The sequence below is a fragment of the Dysidea avara genome, chromosome 7 (assembly GCF_963678975.1).
Source record: "Dysidea avara chromosome 7, odDysAvar1.4, whole genome shotgun sequence".
Lineage (NCBI taxonomy): Eukaryota > Metazoa > Porifera > Demospongiae > Dictyoceratida > Dysideidae > Dysidea > Dysidea avara.
In genome coordinates, this window is record NC_089278.1 from 13220806 (window position 1) to 13238958 (window position 18153).

At 35.4% G+C, this 18153-nt stretch overlaps 1 protein-coding gene across 1 annotated transcript in view; it reads right to left on the reverse strand.

The window, feature by feature from the left end:
* Nucleotides 1–404: 404 nt before the first annotated feature.
* The window catches only part of LOC136261799 (staphylococcal nuclease domain-containing protein 1-like), a 109009-nt gene continuing 91260 nt past the window's right edge, over nt 405–18153 (reverse strand). Inside the window, exons 27-31 of the mRNA XM_066055862.1 lie at nt 16111–16158; nt 10818–10862; nt 10560–10670; nt 9005–9049; nt 405–612 (exon numbers count right to left, since the gene is read on the reverse strand). Of these exons, the coding sequence (XP_065911934.1) occupies nt 544–612; nt 9005–9049; nt 10560–10670; nt 10818–10862; nt 16111–16158 (318 nt within the window). The 3' untranslated portion in view covers nt 405–543. The remainder of the gene's footprint in view (nt 613–9004; nt 9050–10559; nt 10671–10817; nt 10863–16110; nt 16159–18153) is intronic.

An 18153-nucleotide genomic window follows, 5' to 3' on the forward strand; every position in this document is an offset into this window, starting at 1 on the left:
ATGAAGGGAGACAAATAACTGAGAAGTATAGCAATCATAAAATATCAGTCAGCTATTCACTGGTCATATGATACAAAAGTTGGTGCTAAATGTTTCAATGCTTTATGAGCACATTTCTTACAATAAATACGATTCCTATGCTTGCATAAGCTGAATGTTTTCTAACACATTAATTCATATATGAATACAAAGCAGTTAGTTCCAAAAGGTCACTAATAAAAAAATACTGGAAACCACAAATCAGTTTACTGGGAAATCACACTGGATATACAAATGAAAAACGTCAGGGTATAACTACATGTGAATGTATAGGAGTAACTATAACAAAGTTTCACTACTAAAATAGTAATCGCAGAAGCTAAGAAACATCCCACAAACCCTTAATCAAGCACCTTCTGGCTTACTCCTGTATAGAAACAAACATTATTCAAAGTCGAAATAAATTCTGTACAATAAATTGCAAAACTAATGCTATATCATCTCCTAACACAATACATTGTTATACAGTGTGCCCAGTCAATGGTAGGCAGTGATTGATCTCGGCTACTGCTTTTTGTAACCAAATTCTTTAGCATCATCAGGTGTAAAGTCACCGTAGCACCATATGTTCCTCTGTGAGTTGTAAAAAAAACAACATAAGTGACTTTCATATAACTTAGGCATGCATTGTATATAAAATAACATTATAACAAGGGCACCTGTGCACACAAACCACCATGCGGTAAAAATTAAGTTAATAAAGAAAAGAGTTAAGCACTAAAGGATGTTCACTAAAATCATTTTGTAAGCTATTATGGTTCTACGGGATACAGACACCCACCAGTGTACTTCTTTCAGTCAGGATGTCTGGAATAATTAGTAAAATTCATTGCACTTGGTATATAGACACAAAAGGTCATTGCATCAGTGTTCATGAATATGACAGTAGGCTATTTCAGAACATTCTAGATGACGTAACTTTGGATGATGTAATGTATGGATTGCAATTGACAGTATAAGGATCATTGAAATACAAGGAAAGTGTAGCTGCACAAGAAAAACTTTAAAAACGTTTAATGATACATCCAACTTTAAGGATGTAAATAAATTATATATTAAAGTACTTGCATGGGTGAAGATCAAATAAATAAGAGTGCTATTATTTCCATACAGCATTGAAGGGAAATACAGCACTGCATATGGAACAGCACTGTTGATCATGTGCGTAGCATTTTAAATCGCCAGAAGTAGCCAAAGCAATGTTATCTATTTGTTTTATAACCAAACTTGTGCTATGTAGACACTGTCTGATGGCTGAAAATCGACCTGGTTTGAGTCTACAAAATGAACTGTCCAAACCAAGACAACCAGAAAGTACTTAAACCAGTTAAAGCACACCACCACACTTGTGCAATGTGAAAAAATAGCACTCTGGCATGGTCTCAAGCCAAATACAGCACTCGGCTTTGCCTCATGCTCTCGCCCATGCCCTCAAGCTATTTTTTCAATATTGCATTTGCAGCGGTGGTAGTACATAAAGTCCTTTGTCACCTTCATGAGGAGTATGCAAATACAATAGTGCTTAATAGTTTCGTGCAAAATAATTCTAACCTTACTGCAGAAGCCTACTAATGCAATACCAACAGTGAAAAATTTTCAAGTAAAGTCAAAGCTATATTTGAGATTGTACGAAGTGTATATGTATATAGTATTTTTTCCAATAATAATATGATAAGAACAATAAACAACAATCAATGTGATGGAAGCACCTGACCTTCGGATATTGCAAGGTCAAGTGCTCCAATAGTCACTGGGCTGCCATGATGAGACCTGGCTCCACGCAGGCCAGGTTACAGCTGACCTCAGTAAAGAAAAACTGGCACAACATATGATATGTATATACTGCAAAGTTGAAAGACCCAATTTTTCACAAGAGTTTACCCATGACTTGTAAACTTGGCTTACTGAAATACCAACCATGTCATCTTTATATCATTAACGCTAAGGCAGAGCTCAAACATCTCTTGATCCCAAAGAAGAGTTCAACCCTGACACCTCAGTATTGATATAAAGTATTCTAATTATCAATAAACCAACTTTCAACCTTCCAACACTTATAGTGTGGCCTTCCTAGTTACAAAACAAACACTACAATAAAAGAAAAAATCTCTACATTCATAATTAGTGGCCAGAAAATTTGCCTAAAGTATTGCTAACTACTCAGTGTGGCTACTACAAATATCTAATAATTTCAGAAATTGTTTCTTAGACAACAAACTCATATATACTATAAAGTAGGGCTGTGAATCGGTTATGCAATAATCAGTTAATCAATCGGTTATTGTTGAGGGCGATTGATAATCGGGCTATGTATGCAACAACCAATTATACAATTGGATCACATGACCACAGAATTGTTTACAGTTTTAGTCATAAAGAGTGTATTAAAGTGAGCAAGGAGGCTGTTTATTGTTTATTTGTTAGGAGTTACAAATCAAAGCCTCCTTACTTCTCAAGTCAAACAGCATGTTTGATTAAAAAAAACACTGTTGATGTACAAAATTACATTGAAAAGGTAAAAATAATCATTAAGCCAATTAATCGGTTAATCAATCGGTTGCAGGGAGTCAATAATCAGTTATGTACATTTGGTCCAGGTCACAGCTGTACTATAAAGAGGATAAAACAATCAACCAGACAAAAGTATATTTAAGGGGAATTTCTACCAGAAGTAAAAATTCACCAAATCCAGTGGCTTGCTGTGATTGAATTATAGAACAATTCAAGACACATCTCTATAGCATTTTTTTGCAACTAACACTTTCCCCATATTAACAGTATAGATCTCTTGGCACTTCATAAGCTACTTCTCAAGCTTCAACATTCATTCTACACTCCAACTTGCTATACAGTCTCAAAAGAGAAGGCCTAGACATTTGTTCATAACTGACTTTGATAAGTGAATATACTATTGATATCTAAAAAGCTGTACATGCCCACAAAGACCAAAAATAAGTGATGTATAGAATTTTTTTCTATTCAACAATTATGATACTACTGCAGCAACTTTTTGAATCCTCACTGTACACAATTGGTTTCCATTAAACTTGCCGGGGACCACATGATTTTTCAAGTTTGAAGAATGCACAACTTAAACTGTGAAACAAAGGCAGAGTACTGTTTGACACAAAATTAAGGGAAGTTTTACAATAATATCTAAATAGTCTTTATGCAGTTGTGATATGAAGCAATGAACAAGCAATGTTCTCTTTGCCAAACTTCCTGGGAATAGTCACATGATCTTTTGTATACCTCTATCATGTACACAGTTTACATATTAAGCCGTGGGATGAAACAAAATGGAGATATATTCAATCAAATTACTGAGTCAGGAGTATTGGCAGATAATTATAGAATAGGCACTTCTTTCGGGCAGCTTAGTTGCAGAGTTATACTTCAAACGAAGCAATGCTTTTTGCAATTTTTACAAAGAAATTCATGGTAAGTAATGTAACTTTAAGGGATTAGGGTTTATACAAGTCCATGCCATTATGTTTTTGTAACTTCAAAATTGAACTGGTCCGACCATTGCAAATATTGTGTGCATAAGGCTACGGTTTGTCTCAATCATCTTCGTCGTATTATGTTTGGTGTTTCATTTTTGGCTAAGAACATTGCATACAAGTGCCTTGTGAGACCCCATCTTGAATATGCCTGTCCTGTTTGGTCTCCCTTTACTTCTTCTAACATTAAATTGATTGAATCAGTGCAGCGCAGAGCAGCATGCTGGATCTGTAGCACCTGGAATCCACAATCACAACAGTGGTCCAAATCATTGGATGACTGTATTAGTGAATTGCATTGGCCATCCCTGCAGTCTAGATGGAAATTCTTGTCACTGTCAATTTTGTATGATATTTGGAAGGGGTGTACTGGAATAAACTTTAGTAATTACTTTGAGTTCAATACACTGTGTACAAGGTCGCACTCCCTAACTTTAAAAGTGTTTTCTTCTACTATCAATACTTTCTGTTATTGTTTTTTTTTTTGTATCTGAGGCATTCTTGTGGAACACTATTCCTGAGGACATTTTGGCACGAAGCCAGGTTAAACATTTCAGATCTAGATTGAAACAGTTTATTTTAATGTGATTGTTTAATTCTGTACTTGTATTGTGTACTGTTTTTGTAATTGTATTTTTGTAACAGTAAAGATTGTACGTAAGGGTATCACCTTGTACAGGCACATTCCTTTTGTGTATCCCTTTAAACAATTTGATAATAATAATAATAATGTTATACATTGGTTTTGAAGGGTATATCTCCTAAACTGGTTGACTTAATATAACCACCTACCATGGAGGCTCTAGTGTACAGCCATATTTGATCACCGAGTGAAAAACCACCAGTGAATAAGGTAGCAGAGGCCACAGTCATGCATCTAAGAAACAATTTACTGACAAGGAAATTTTTTATTATTTGTCAAATGATCTAATTTCTCTTATTTCAATATTTCATGCTTACAAATTTTCTTTGCCAAAACACAAACTATCATTCCAAAATCTCTGAGCCATATGGATACAGAGAATTAGCAAGTCAACCAAATAGTTATATGCTTCATGACATTAGGATAGCAGGACTGTTTCCTATTAAAGCCATGTACTTCCTTGTAATACGAAATATTATTTTAGTCATACATGGCAGCTGTATTTAACTGCTGCTGCTTAAAGTAATATATTTCTTTGATATACTAGTAAGCCAATACCACCACCTAAATTGTATATCTGTGCAAATTGTACAGTAAAGTATGGTTGCTGAGAAATGGCCATATGCTGGCCAGCCACAATACTTATCAATTTCTTACATGCTGACAAAAACATGGAGCTCCTAAGCTAGTATCGTATGGAAAAGAAGTAGCAAGTTATTTTCTTGTCTTTTCTCAGTTGTACCTTATAGCTGGTTATTTTCGAACCTGAAATTTTTGTAGGAATAGTAAAACCTAAATTTCGAAGGCTTTAATTTCGAAAAATGCATATTTCGAAGTACAGGTGGATTTCAAGCAAATAGAAATTTGTGTCACAAATTACAAAAACACGTAGAGTTTGTATGTGCTCGCCTTACTGATGGAATCAAGGACGGAGTAATCCCCACTATTGCACACTGGAAAGAAGACTTGAGTTGTAAGTGGAGTAGTTAGCTAGCACTAGCAAGGCAATCGGCTCGATCAGGGTACAGCAGACAGCATGGATTCCCCATTCTACTGGCTATTGATGCAGTAATAATACTGTTCAACAACTATTAATAATACTGAGCTTAAACTTGTAACAAGCCAATACGCGTTGTTCGATCACGTGAAAGCATGTTATTTTTACTTGTGGGAATTTATTTTTGAAGAACAACAGGACTTGGGAATTTATTTTCGAAGAGAAAGACCTCTTCGAAACATTCGAAAATAAAACCTTTTGAAAATAACCAGCTATACGGTATATAAAAAGCCTTTGACTACAGATTGTGTAGCCATATAGAAATAGAAAGCTGACTGTTGTCAATGTACACACCTTCAATTGTACATTTAGGAAAACATTGTACAAATAAGTATAGGGGAACCATTGTTAGCAGCAGCAACCCCTGCATGCATCAGTTTCTAAGGCAGATTATTTGCTATAAAATCATATATAGCTACTTTACAAGTTACCCAACACAAGTACGTACACGAAAAAATTTGGAATTTTCAACTAGAGAAGGGACCATAGCACATCGATAAAAAGTACTGAAACAAGTTGGAGTAGTCCATGATATTAAATCACTGTAAAACAATAAGAAGTGTTATATCCCTACTGTGCTCAAGATACCATAATGAAAATGTACAGTAGGGATATAACACTTCTTATTGTTTTACAGTGACTTAATATCATGGACTACTCCAACTTGTTTCAGTACTTTTTATCGATGTGTTATGGTCCCTACTCTAGTTGAAAATTCCAAATTTTTTCGTGTACTTGTTTGTTAACTTTTTTTTTTGTAAATAATTTTATTATGACTGGTGAACCCACGCATACCGCATTTGAAAATGAACCGCGCGCCCCAGCTATATCAATTATCGTCTGAAAAGTGAAGTATCCATTATGTTTCGTTGTCAGCTATGTTCAACCCTTTACACAGCATTTCGAATCAAGAACTGTTCGAAAAGCACCTATACAATACACGCATACTAAAAGAAAGAAATCGTGCCGCACGTCCCAATCATATTAATTATCGTCTGAAAAGTGAAGTATCCGTTACGCTTCGCTGTAGGCTATGTTCAACCCCTTACATAGCAGTACGAATCAAGAACTGTTTGAAAAGTACCTCTGCAATCGAAATAGCCACGATGAAAAATACGGACGATTTCCATTTCGAAGGGAAGCCATCATGTGCTCACGCCAAATCAACACCTTTCCCTGTCAGCAAAGATGAATGGGACACAAAGGAGGACACTGGTAAATCCATGAAGAATGCATTGTACGTACTGCGGTATGCCAAAAGGCACCCGTCAGGCCGAAGCGACGTCGAACAGTGAAAAAATCAAGCCCATAGCCGTAGCCGTTATCGAGTTACACCTGTCTGAAGGCATCAGTCGGTCAGTCAGTCACTTACTCAGTCAATCAGTAGAAAATTCCGTTGAATAAAATTTTTTGACTGCTATGGATTTGTTGTAACCAAGCATTGTCCCTGTCTACCACTGCACTTCATAGAGCACTGGCTGTATACATACATACATGTGCGCATTCAGCATGCACTATTATGAATTATTTGTAAAACCAAATTTGTACCGCATATGTGTGCCACACACATACATATGGCAGGCTGTCAGCTGGCCCCAATATATGCTGTTGATAAATGCCAACAGAGGAAATCATTAATGGAGCAAATAGGTGGCAGTAGGAAAGACTTTCGAGGCTGGTTTTTGGGTGATATTATTTCGTGGGCCACGTCTACTCCTTTGTGGTCCCTACTATACAGTTACTATCGTACTGTATGATATTTAGTAGTGGGTTTTGGATATAAATTCAGCCAGTGATATTTACGCATGTCAGAAGCATTATTTAATGCAAGCAAAGTAAACTAAGCTCATAGTTGTATACATATATCATATACATATTGGAAATGAGTTGTAATATACATTGGAACAAAAAAAAAAGAGTTTATAGCAACTAGATACACATTAAACTAACCATTGTATAGTTAAAGTGCATTCTATTTTTAATCTTTATGACATTAATATTTAAATTGTATGTCTGTGTTACTAAGCAAACACATGTAGCGCATAGGTGTTAATGTACTTGAACAGTTCAAAACGTTAACCAATGCTTTAGCTAACAGCATTTCATGTCCTTTGCAAAATTTAATGTTGCATTCACTGTGCTAACCATAGAGTGCAACGCACCATCAATAAATGAAAACACAACATGATTACAGCATACACTGTAAGTATATAGGAATATTGGTATTTGATTGTAGCAATTAATGAATGTCATATGATATAGCACAAACTGAATGTAACTCGTTCATACATTTTATATCACCTGTCATCCTGTTGCCATAGGAATACAGCCATCAATTTTAAATTAATTGCCCTATGAAGTGCTCCTGCAACCCATGTGTGTGTGCATTGTGTCAACCTTCAGACTAGTATATGGCACAAAATTAAGTGTTTTATTACTTTTTAATAGCAACTCTTGTTAGAAATTGTTCAAAGGTAGTATATCACTGTGGCGATTACTTTCTTGTTAAATCAAAATTTCACATTGGCTACTAAATACAAACTTACAGTGGCCTCGTTAAAAGCAGCAGCCAGTACTTGACACTACAAACAGATTCCACTCTAAATTAATGATCAGCAAGAATTGTTAAACGATTAGCTAGTCATTACAGAGACCTACAATAAGGATATCTGATATGTGAGATGAGATGTTGTACGTGACGTAACACCAACAAAGTATGTTAAACCCTGCAGCAATGTATTGCCACTGCTTGTGTAACAAACTGTCAAGTCACACAAAGACTGTGGTAGAAGAATGTCTGCAAAAATTTGCCGACGGCATACATTAATTAGGACTATTGGATTTGTGGAAGACCTTTATTTAGAATTGAAACAATGTAGTTACCAACTACAAGCTACATGATACCATGACAGTTACACTTCATCTACACTCTATTACATAACAGTACACTTGTAAGCATGTGAAAGTTGAGACCAAAAGTTTGACTGCTTGACTTAGTTTCTCTGATACACAAAATGAACACGTAAAATGATTACTAAATGTATTTTTACACATGCACACAGACATGCTGACACATCCATTCAAATAGTATGTTGGTCTCTTATCTGCTGTGTGCTTAAATCTATAAAACGGTATATGTCATAATAGAAAAATCAAGAAATTATTTGTAGCAATACTCGTGTAATGTACTAACTAGTAGGTATCATTGTATGAATCACTTCCCTAGAAGTAATCTCAATTATTACTGGATTCCACATCCACCCTCCACCCTAACAAGCATACAATTTTAATAGAATTCCTTGTAGTGTATGATCTTAACAACATATTGTTGCCTATGGTATCCTACAACACAGTGGAGAGCTTCTGTTTAATAGGAGGAAAAGGCACATAAGAAGTGACCAATAAACCTCCAGACAATAACCCCAATGCAACATGTGTGATAATTTGTTGCCATGCACTATATAAGGTATTGTGGCTTGGTAGTTTAGTGTGCGAAACTATTAGAACAAAGCCATCAGCATTGACGCTATGATGGCATATTGACAGCCAAAAATTAATTAACAAAATAAATGAATACACCTACTAGCTATAGTGATTGACCATAGAACATGTAATGAGGCTAGTTGGAGCATCAGGTTTCTTTCTGCAACTGATTAAAGGCAAAAGTGGTTAAAAAAGGATTACCCGTCTAATGCAAATACAAGGATACCATTTAAAATTTGTTTCCCATGTTATCAGTACGCAATGGGATGGGTGACTTACACGGGCTTTGCGTGCCTTTTCTTCAGCTTTGATGTAATCTCCAATCTATTGAATAGAACACGCAAAAGTAATACAATATATCTCGTCTAATTTACCCACACAAGTAAAGCATTTTATTTACTGGTGTATTTTTACCACATATATAAATGATAGCATCAGAGAATATGGTTCTTATATCCATAAAGTGTATTTGTATTGAATTATAAATAAGCCTTTCTTGTCTTCAAAGGAACAGAATGAATCCCACAACCAATAAAACAAGTAAAACAGTCTTTGTCTAATGTCTTTTATCACAGTTGCTATCTGTAAAGTGGAAATTTTGCACAGTCATTAGTTAACTGCTGATTGGAGGGCTTCATGACACTTTGAAGCAGTTGTCTTCTGTCTCAGTATAATACGACAAGGATTCTTTACTTAGAAACAGAATACTATCACGGTTAGAATGGCAAAAACTTATGTGACAAAACAGAGTAAGTTTAATAAATGAATTAACCAACCAACTATAAAAAGGCATAGATACTTCCGTGATCCTTAAAACGAATCAAGGAAATAATGTATACTAATTTCCCCCTAAGTTGTGGTATGTTTAAGACTAACTTGTAATGGGATTTGAGTACAGAAGGCAGCCGTAAAGAGTGTCTAACTATGCATACACGAACTTGTTAAGTCAGCAAGGTTTATCCAAATAAGTTAACGGAAGACAGGTTTTGAAGGAAAAAATGGAAACCAAAAGCAAATTAGCTACTTTACTATTTTAAAAAAAGCACTTTTATTGCTACCGTTCTGACCGGAATTTCTTATTATTGGATGTATCATAATGACAAGGTTTCTATACAAGAATTTTATTAATCTTCTGGTGGTTACAACCTAATAGTATAAATAATAAGTACAACAGCGTCACAACTTAAACAAACTCAGCCAGTACTTCCATTGACTGTTACAATACATGTTGAGATTACCGCACATTACATAATATTACTTAATAGACCCAGATACATTCTGTGGTCTACACATTATGTACAGCACGAGTGACACTTGTACATCTACAGCCATTGCAACAATGGTTAATGAGTGATAATGTTACATGCTAAACTTCTCCTGGTACAAACACTAAATAATACCCTACAAAAGAAATCTCCTAACGTGTTCTTAGAAGATAGTCTGCGTGTGACCAGTGAATAGTACAATAAATTCAGCCTTTGTAGTGCCTAGTCTTCTTAGTGGTAATTGTATAAATACTGTAGCACAAGACAATTGATAAAATATATGAATTGTAAGGGTAAATGGTCTGGTTACAGACAAGCAAAGTGGCTTCTTTAAAAAAAAATCTGACCACAATGCTAAGGAGGTAATGTTACTATAATCAGCAATTATTAATGTGGTGACTGTGATCCACTTTAGATAAATGTAAACAACCAAAATAATAGATCAATATGGGAGACAATGATTCTAACATTGTTTACATCTTCAGGGGCAGGTGATGTAAACAAATAAGAAGCTGCTTATTGTTTGGGTACAGCTGAAACATTTGTTTACAAGCTCATAATTTATTTACCAATTTGGATGAGCATCTTCTGTTTTTCTCAACTCTAAGTAGCCCCTCTTCTAATAGTTCTGATATTATATCTTTTCCATTGTCTCCAGGAGTCATCAAAGAAACATATTGCTGTACAAGAAAATATATGAATCATGTCAGTGCACATGCGTACGCATACCTGTACACACCCATACCCACATGCAAACATACCCACACATGTACACACAATAATTGTATATGTACAATACAGCTCACATAGGGGATAGCAGTACGTACCTGTCCTTGAATTTTGTACTCCACATTGAGAAGCATAGTTTGGTCCTACATAACACAACATCTATATACCTTCTATACAACTTGGTAATGCAGCCTAATAAATGTAGCAGAGCTATGAATATAGTTTCCTAAAGGCAACAGTGTATTCACTAACAAGTACAATAATGTTATTCATGAAAATCTTTTCACAATAACAAATAAAGTTAATGCAATTGTCCTGGGTGGAGGAAGTTGTTCACACCTATTCATTAACATGCAGACAACTTAACCAGTAGGGTATATTTTAGAAACACATTTGAGTAAGTGTGAATAATGATTTTTTGACATGTCAAAACAAAAAGTCTGACTAAATGGCAGCAGAAACATTGGATGTTTCTCAGGGATGACAAATTCTTTCAGTGTACTATCTCATGGGTAGAGACTATAAAAACCAGACACCCTAACCAACCATTGTCTGCCATGCAGGGCAGACAAAAGGCTTATTTTGACAGCTAATAATATTCTATAGACTTTGTGTTTTGTACTTGACATCAACATATTGGACTGACCATCCTTAGAAAACTTGTCTACCATAAAATAAACCATCTCTGTACAGAACTATCATGAATTCAATTCACTACTGTTATTTGCCAATAACTCAATTACCATGGCACATGTGGACATTTAGTGCTAATTTGCCAGTTAAATCATGAATAATGTAAGGTTAAAATTAACTTTCTTTAAAACCATTTTTACCCTTGTTTTCACTATTGCCCAAACAATCTGTTGGCTACATGACCTGTTATTAAAAGGTAGTACACTATTACAACATCCTTACAAGGGGACATGTATAGTATGACAGCCCCTCGCATGTACCTCCCATCAACACAGGAAAGAGTTATTGAATAAAGTATATAAATAATAACAATGTTGGACAATAAGAAGGCATCGATTAGCAGCCACTATCTAAAACAAAGTTAAGTCTGATATAATTCCGTATTACAACATATTTAGAAATCCATTGGTGGCCCATAGCTGAGATCATATTGAGTTGTTGCATCATAAGTATAAACAGTTTGCATTCTCTCCTACATTGTGGTACACCACACCTCAAAGTATCATGGACCCGTTCTCATAAAATCTTGGAACATAGTACACGCCTGTTTTGTCTCTGTTTTTTACCCAATGTGTCTCAAAATGCAAAGCCACAATAACAGTAACTTACATACCTTCAGCGTGTAGTCATTAACACACCCTTGCAATTGTCATATTCTACTGATATACTTACTGTAAATTAGGAAATTAAAATATTTATTCATGTATACCACCAAATATGGAGTGGAGCCTGTCATAGTGGCCACCAGCATATAAAGGCTATAGGGGATTCCAGGAATTTACGAGAAATCATATGCATACACTATATATTCGTAAAATGCCTGAGCGTCCAGATTATATTGGGTATTTAAAGTATGAGACATTGTATTAGTATCTTGAAAGTGAGCAGTGCAAATGGGCTGGAGTATACATACGTATACTGTTAATGGGTTCATAGAGGTACTGTGTAAAGAATCTCCAGACTGCAGATACTATGATTTGTAGAACAAATCACGACATTTAACTCAAATTTTGTTGTGAATTAAGGTGGTGGTCAAGTGGCTAACTTGTAGAACAAATCATGACATTCAACTTTCTTGTGAATTGAGGTGGCGGTCAAGTAGTCACTCACCTTTTTTTCTTTGAAACATTGCATTTTCCTCTCTATACAGAGGTTCAGGAAAATTCTACCAGAGCTGACAACAAGGAGGCACGGACCTATGTTCCTGCTGTGTAAAGAAGACCATTTCATTTTTAGTGCTATGGTATAAAAATATTACAAGCTATTAAACAAACACGAAGCATAATTGTCCCCTTTTTGGCAGCTCTACTGTTAAAACACTTTACCGCAGCATGATAGTCCTACAATGGAACATCCCTTAACCTGTCCACAATCAGATTTCAAAAATTTGTTCTGCAGTTATGGAAAAACCTGCTTAGCAGATTTAGTGGTAGAACATATGCTCAATTGCCAAGATCAATGTGGATTTCACAATGACGTGGTTGCCAAAGCATTCTGTAAGAGTTACCACTCTACACCATTCTATAAGAGCTTGTATGTAGGGATTATTACAATGTATTCTCTACATGTGAAACATCCCAACACGGATTAACAGCACCATCATGACTACGCTGGTATTTTTTATTTACTTTCCTTTGAGATTGATCAAGAAGTCTTTAATAACACTAGTAACAAACCCCAAACCTTAAAAAACGCTGCTTCTAAAATGTTCGCAGAAAATTTTAGATGTCCAGTCTCTTCAAGCGGGAAAATGTTTTTGCATACACAAGTTAGTATGCAACTTCTTGTAAATACCTGGAATCCCCAGATACCAGCCAACTTCAATGAAAAATTTATATGGATATTTACCAGCCACCTGCGTATTAAGGTCAAAATGCTTTGGCCCAACCAAGTTCCATTTACCAAGAATATGGGAATGGGTAATGTTCCACTGTCAATTCCCTATTATTTATGCTGGGTCCGCCAAATATAGCAATACTCTGTATAACATTATTGTATCTGTTGTTGTTGCACAATCAAGTAAGTAAACTCCAATCAAATAGTGATTAAGTGCATACAATTATTTGTATATATCCTTAATGGACTAAAGAAGGAAATAACTACAATTATTGCACAAAAGTATTGTAAACAAATTTCAAAGCAAAAGTTACTAATACGATTTCTCTATTACATGTACGACAATAACATAATTGTTTATTTTTGGTAACACCTACAAACAATGCTGTGATTATAGCAACATTACAAAACATCATAAACAATGGTTGTGAGAAGTACAAGATCTACCAATACACATTTATAAGTATAGTAGTCACAACAACTGATTGAAAATATTCGGTACATTCCATATGATGTTTGATCCTGTGATTATGCAAAGTGACAAACACTCCACAAAACTTAGTACCACTATAACTGCAATACAGCAGAATATATTATAGTAAGGTCACTTTGTAAGCTCTTGGAAAATACTTTCAGTGGGCACTGCACTAATCCTGTAGTGGTCATATCCTTAAGAAAAGAAGAACAGGGATCAATGGGTCCCTTACTCCCTACTGTGGGCAATAAGACACCATCGCACACTTTTTTGATTGTCAGTGAGTAGCACTGTAGATAACTCTTTGAAGTGATAATGGCAGTACTGACAAACAGTAAGGAAGAGAATACGTGCAATTTGCTGCTACTTTTGCATATCTTAGGCCAGTGGGGTTGTGCATGTTCACTTGCTTAAACGTCTGAAAACCAGACTTGGAGACAATTGCTACTATTAGAAAGTTTGCTGGGTCACACGGATTGTTCAGGTCTGACAGGTCTGACCCGGACTGGATCATGTGTGAAAGGCATGATGATGTGGAAGTATATTAATGCATATAGTCAAGTCTTGCTGCAGCCTAGCTTCTTTTGTGAGCCATGTCCACTCGGGATTATGTGCTATTTTCTGTAGGCATACATGGAGCTACACCCATTTATCAGTATGTGTATTGCAGTCTATAGGTATGCACAAATCCATGACCATTGCTGGCTGCGAGCCTTGTCCACTAATGGCAGGCCACCATTGGTTGATCAGTCTGTAAATCAGAAAAAATTCTACTACATAAATACAGTCTATCATTAAATAAAATGTTGGAGTGATTTATTGGAAGCGTTTTGGGTTATACTGAAGGAACTACAATAATGCCATGGTATAGTGAAGGCATTGAGGGTGGTTTCTGATCAACATTTATTTGCAGGAAGTACACAACCTTCATGACAGTACTATCGTACTGTATGGTTAAATGCAAAAACAGTGAAACTGCGAAAAAAGATTTGATAAATCAAGACCATTTGTCTAAGCTGCCTAAATTTCCCATACTTGGCCATCCCTCTCTATGCCTCACAATTCTATTTGGCATAAATTTAAGTGTTATTGTTACTTGTTGTGCATACTGGAATTTATTTTCTTGTTTATACCAATTCATGACAATTGTAGTGTCTCCTTTTCATGTTGAGCTTCAAACCAGCTAACAGATTACAAAACAACAACTAATATGTAGCCTCTGTTTACTGGTCTAAATAGCAACTAAATATATTAAGCATTCCTTCTTCTTTCTCTTCAAGTACATAATCCTTTCAGGTTTCTATTTTAGTATAGAAATATAAACCACAAGTGATTGGACCTTTATAGAATGACTTGACAGGTGCCATTGGGACTTCATTTAGGAAGGGAGGGGGGCACCCCCACCTTCCCAATAAACTCTATATGACATGTGTTGAAATTATAATATTGTATACTCTTCTATACTATGAAATTGAATAATGGGAACACTAGTAACAGTAACAATTACTACCAAGGAAGGTAAGAAACCTACAATTTGGATGCAACAATAATTATAGTGCATATAATATTATAATTCCGCTATCCATTAACTTATGAAATATGGTATACATCACGACCATGACATGTACATCACGACCATGACATGTACATCACGACTATGACATGTACATCACGACCATGACATGTACATACACAACAAATGTTATGGACTCGTTAGATTGTATGTCCTATGTCTACAACTTAAGCCTTTGTTTCCTATGCACAGTTAATCAAATAGTTACTTTGTCTTTCGTAATGTGATTGAATTTAGTAATTTATTGCTCACTAATAGCATAGCAACATCACTATGCAAACCCATTAGCTGTAACAACTTCAGTCAACCTCACTTTATAAACACAAAATTTGTCAAATAAAACTATCACAACAAGGTACAAAAAAACCGTAGTACGTACATTTAACTACATGATAAACAGCCCAAAATTTTTTAGTGGTTTAAACAATACCATAACGTAATCTCTAAACAGCCAACATATAGCAGCCAAAACAGAACAGAATCAAAACAGCTATTACTGTTGCTATGTTGGTAAGTACATAAAGTCTGCAAGTCTATATACACTGTAAACTATTCAACTATCCCCACACGTTGGAACAATATATCCTTCATATAAGCTATATATGCTTCATATAAGCTATATTATATACACTTTGTTGTGACTAGTGCTTTACAACAACAACAAATTTGATAGTATTCTATTTACTCAATCCTTTCAATCGTGACCATTAAGGAAAACACATTTTTATACATTTTTACACATTCAGCTTCGTGAATCATCTAATAGCCTCAAGGCATTATTCGACAACACACATTTTAACATAAAGATTATTACCAGAACTTCATTCTTTAATCCCTTCAGAGCTTCTTTCGCCCAGTCCTCCTATACAAGGAAATAAACAAAACTCCAAATGCCATGAATGTCATCAGGTCATAAGGTAAGTATATTTGTTATTAATGTTAAGTAACAGCCACCTGTATGATGGTTTCTTTAAACATGCTTTTGTCAAATAACCAAGCAGAAATAGCATAACATAGGATGCAAAAAGCAAAGCAATATATGCTCACTAAATATACACACATACCTACACATACAGTAATAGACTGCACCCAGGCGCACATGGATGCACCCCAACACTCACACATACTGTAGTGTCCACAACTTCATACATACAGATATACATCATGTATGTACCTAAATATATTCATTACTTCAAAGGTACATAAACAAATGCCATATAATCATTTTACCTGATGGCCACACATAATTACACTACAATAACAGTGGAAACCAAAAAACTTTACTACATCACGGTTGCTATAGTAACTAAGTTAACACACACACATGTGCTAGAATGTTTTACTGGCTCCAGCTTCACTACAGTGTGCTAAGGTGGGATTGCACATGGTGCCAAAGTGTGGCACTGCACATAGCCAGTAGACATATCCCAGTGGGTTGAAATTAATTTGACGACTACATTAGTGGAAGACAAATGATTTCAACCAACAAACCATGAAGCATTCAACTTGTTGTAACTTCCAACAGTATTACACACTATATGCACACACAGAGCAAACAATGCATTTATTGTCCAATAATGCATCACCAGACCAGACGATTTGGCTGGGAATAGAGCATCATACTCAAGATCTTAAACACCTATGAATTCTGGTAGCATGTATAATCCCACATGTAGCAGAAACCAACTACGTAGCCCCACATAACCACACTAAATGGAGGTGACAACTGCAACCCAGAGGTAAGGTGTAGTAATAGAACAACAACAACTGATAGACCATAAAGGTGAACATCCAACAAGAACTACACACCTCCTCTCTTAATCAAATAATATTCCACTAAGTAACTGGTATGGTAGATATGCAGGACTATCGTTACTACTATGGTATTACTTCAAGATAATTAATTAGTTATTTCCAAACTGCATTATAGCATACATTTTTCCCATCTAAACCACTACCAACAGTCTTGTTGTCTATGGGAATGTCTACAATATAATGAACAGATAAACGCCTTTACCAAAGAGAGCTAATAGCCCATAAATATCTCCGGGCATGTCACAATACATTATACAGCTTATAGGCCACAACACTGCCACTGTCAAACATGAACAGAACCACACAGAAGAAACATGTACTATGAATACAATTTACCACTCAGTATTTCAGCAACATAAACATAGGTGTGTAGTGACCACTTAGCTAACTGCCTGCCGATAAACTTTATAAGGAAGTACAAAGGAAATGGTGTAAACCGAGGCTGTGATGGGCTATATAAACCTACGTATATTCTGCTAGCTTTACTAAACCTTGTCTTGTAATAAATGCTATAACACTACAGCTGCTGCTACTGCTGCAACTGTCACTGTCTAGGGAATCTCTTTGAGTGAAAACTGAACAAAAAATTAAAAAGGAAAAGTCAAACCACTACTACTATCTTGTAGTAATTAACACATTATTGTATGGGGTGTGTGGGAGTAACAGACAGGCATACATTGCACCCTAGGGCAAAGTACTATTTTAAGATGAATCAGTAAATGAGCAATAAAAGTATAATTCAATTAGTAGCTACCATGGTAGCTAATATTTAGCTGCTGTCAAGTTTACCAAGTAGTTACTAAGTAACCACATAATGTGTATTGTAAGTTACTTCATCTTTTAAAAGAGATGACTAAATACTTGCCACAACAAAAGGTCTTAATTTTTTTACCCAACAATAATTATGTAGAAGTACCTAGCTGTACTTTGGCAGGCAAGTAGGCTATATGTGGTTAAGTACAGGGACTATTATATAAACACACGCAGACTGAATACAAATCTTTTCACATCCTATAGTCAATCAAGTAATTAATATTGTTTA